At 40.0% G+C, this 2,797-nt stretch overlaps 1 protein-coding gene across 1 annotated transcript; it reads right to left on the bottom strand.

The window, feature by feature from the left end:
- Nucleotides 1–2,045, bottom strand: LOC123193323. The gene is made up of 2 exons (XM_044606227.1): nt 1,746–2,045; nt 1–1,548 (listed from the first exon to the last, which is right to left on the bottom strand). The coding sequence occupies exons 1-2, from the start codon at nt 1,868–1,870 to the stop codon at nt 186–188; spliced, it is 1,488 nt and encodes a 495-aa protein (XP_044462162.1). The 5' UTR covers nt 1,871–2,045; the 3' UTR covers nt 1–185.
- Between the last annotated feature and the right edge of the window lie 752 nt (nt 2,046–2,797).

The following is a 2,797-nucleotide window of genomic DNA, read 5'->3' as shown; positions in this document are numbered from 1 at the left end:
TAATTAAGCACACAACATATTTTATTCAACATGGAAACAGATGGTTGCTTATTTAGTATAAGTGCCCAACCACAAGCAACATACCGCCTCAATGAGGACATAAGGACAACACAAAGTAGCAATAACAACAAACAGTTTTAACCAAATAACATAAAACATAAGTGACTAAAATGCATCAAAGTGTTTTAGTCCTCCCACCACTGATGCACATACACACCACTGCGTCTTAGACCCCTGAAGATATCCATGCAGTCTGCATTTGCTGCACCTTTGCCATCTACATGACCAGAGCAGCGAAGAAAGATCTCGTCAACAAAGCATATGGTTCCAGTTTTGAACAACTCCGAAAGAAATTTCAGTTCTACCTCCCCTGCATTAATCTTCAGGACCACAAAGTCAGCATATCGCACTGTTTCTTGAAACCAGAGGAGAAAATCAAACCCTTCATCAGCCACAGATGGGTCTACATCTTCCAAGACATTAGTATTGGCAGCAGTCTTACTTCCAGTATTGGCACTAGCCTTACTTCCAGCCAGGCCTGGATGATAAACAAAGGTGACACCAGGCCTCTTGACATAGGACAGAAGAACGGAGGTGTTATGGTCAACAAAATAAACATTGAAAGCCTTGCGATCCACAGGATACGATGGCAAGAACCAATTTGTAACTCGGGAGTTCAGGTGCTCCCCTGCCCCAATATCAATATACACTAACCGCCTCCTAGAGGCAACATCCATAAACTTGGGCAAATAAACAATCCTTTTGTCAAACCCCGTTGGTTTTTCCTCCACAAGAGGCTCAATTAACTCCATAAATGGTTTGTTGTTCATATGCGATGGGCAATCAGATGGAAGGCGATACTGCTCAAAGTAAGAGCAATTTTCAATTTCCTTCTTGAAAACAACCAGAGTAAACTGATTCAAGTAACCAACATGGACAATAGTGGAAGTTTTCAAAATTGAGGAAATTGGTGTTGCAGATCTAATTAAACCATTTGGGCTAGAACTACTAACACCCACAAGCATAGCTCCAGTTCCACCTGGCCTAAGAACACGCTCAATCTCGAGCACCAAAAGTGCAGGGACAGAAACCTTATCTAGATCCCTGGAGTAAACAAAATCAAAGGAACTGTCCTCATAATCAAGCTCATACACAAGCTTTTTATGCTTAAGCGAAAAAAAGGGGTGCCTGTAAACCCCATGAGCATCGTTAAACCCCATTTCTCGCAATGCATACACTGACAAGGACGAACCTTCACCAACACAGAGAGTTTTTGCATCAACATTCAACATCTGCATACCCAGCAACTCTCTAGCCACAATGGCAGTCAGATTTGCATTTTCCTTGCACTGCACTGACCCAAGGGAACCCAGGATGGGATATATAAACCGACCCAAAAACACATGCGGGTTTGAATAGTCAGAAATGAAAGAACAATCATTAAAGCTCACCACATCGAACATAACGGGATCGGACCCAGACAAGATTTGCAGCAAAGGAACGACTGACATAGCCGTGCACAACAGAACGGCGCGCAAAAGCACACGCGTCGCAACAGACCCAGTACGGATCTTGAGTTTCAAGGATTTGAAATCCATCAAGTTTCAATTTTTAACTCAACAAACAGGAGCAATAACAGATCTTTGATTTAGAATGAGTACACAGAGCAATCTGATTTAATAATATTCAAGAGAGAGTGAAAAGCCAAATTGAGATTCAGAAAAAAAACTTAGCGAGAACAAAACCTGGAGGCAGTGTGATTCCCACCCACGAGGACTCCCATTGATTTTTGCATCTTTAACCAGACCCCTCTCGGAACCCTCATTGCCCTTAATTTGAACCACATTTCACCCATTTTGTCCCAAACCATGAACAAAAACTTCACTTCAGAAACCCTACATTACATCTTCAGAATCTAATTTCACTCAATCAAAACAGGTTTTGATTCAAACAAACAGAAAACAAAAACCCCAAATGTGATACACCAGAAGATAGGGTTTCAGTGAAGTGAAGTGAAGATGAGGAGTGAAGAAGTCGGTGGTTCAAACCCCTAATAATAGAAAGCGATACAGCTAACAGGGAGGTGACGACAAAGAAAGCATAACACGTGGCGAGACGAGGTAGCTTCCATCATGCAGATCTGCAGTCGTGTCGGGAAATGACACTGTGAGATGCATTATTTCTGAACATAGCGCGTGGTGTGGGGCCTCATGAAAGATGCTTCGCTATCAAAGGGGCGTTAATAATTGTACCAAAACGCTGTAGTTTAATCAGAAAAGGCCCCTCTTTTAATTGCCAAGCGCTTGAGTCAGCCCAGTTGTCTGGGTTAGATCATATTCCCAACAATGGGAAATTCCTGTTTTACGAGATATAAACAATTTAAGCCAGTTAAGTGAGAGCTTTTAATTAAAAGTTCTATAATACCCCTATTCCTTAAGCACGTGTTATTAGAAATAAATAAATAAATTATAAAAATAAATAAATGTCTATTATATGTCAAAAAATCAAATTTGGTTATTACGGACCTTTTATTAAAATCTCACATGACGGACTAAATTGGTCATATTTTATAGAATTTAAAAACGCAAATGTACTCCAAAATTAATTAAAGGATAAATTTCAAATAACCCCCTAATAATAATTCTGTCGCCATTTGACGGTTGGAATCACAAAGATTTCATTATTAATTATAGTTTAATTCCCAGGGAAGCTCTTTTCAATATTCTTTAATGAAAGCTAATGATGCTTTTGGTAGGCACAACATCTTCTTCGGCAGTCTAAATTTTGAAATCGAATC

Source organism: Mangifera indica, chromosome 1 (genome assembly GCF_011075055.1).
Source record: "Mangifera indica cultivar Alphonso chromosome 1, CATAS_Mindica_2.1, whole genome shotgun sequence".
NCBI lineage: Eukaryota > Viridiplantae > Streptophyta > Magnoliopsida > Sapindales > Anacardiaceae > Mangifera > Mangifera indica.
Note: the sequence above shows the minus strand (reverse complement) of the source record. Positions and strands in the feature narration are given on the sequence as shown.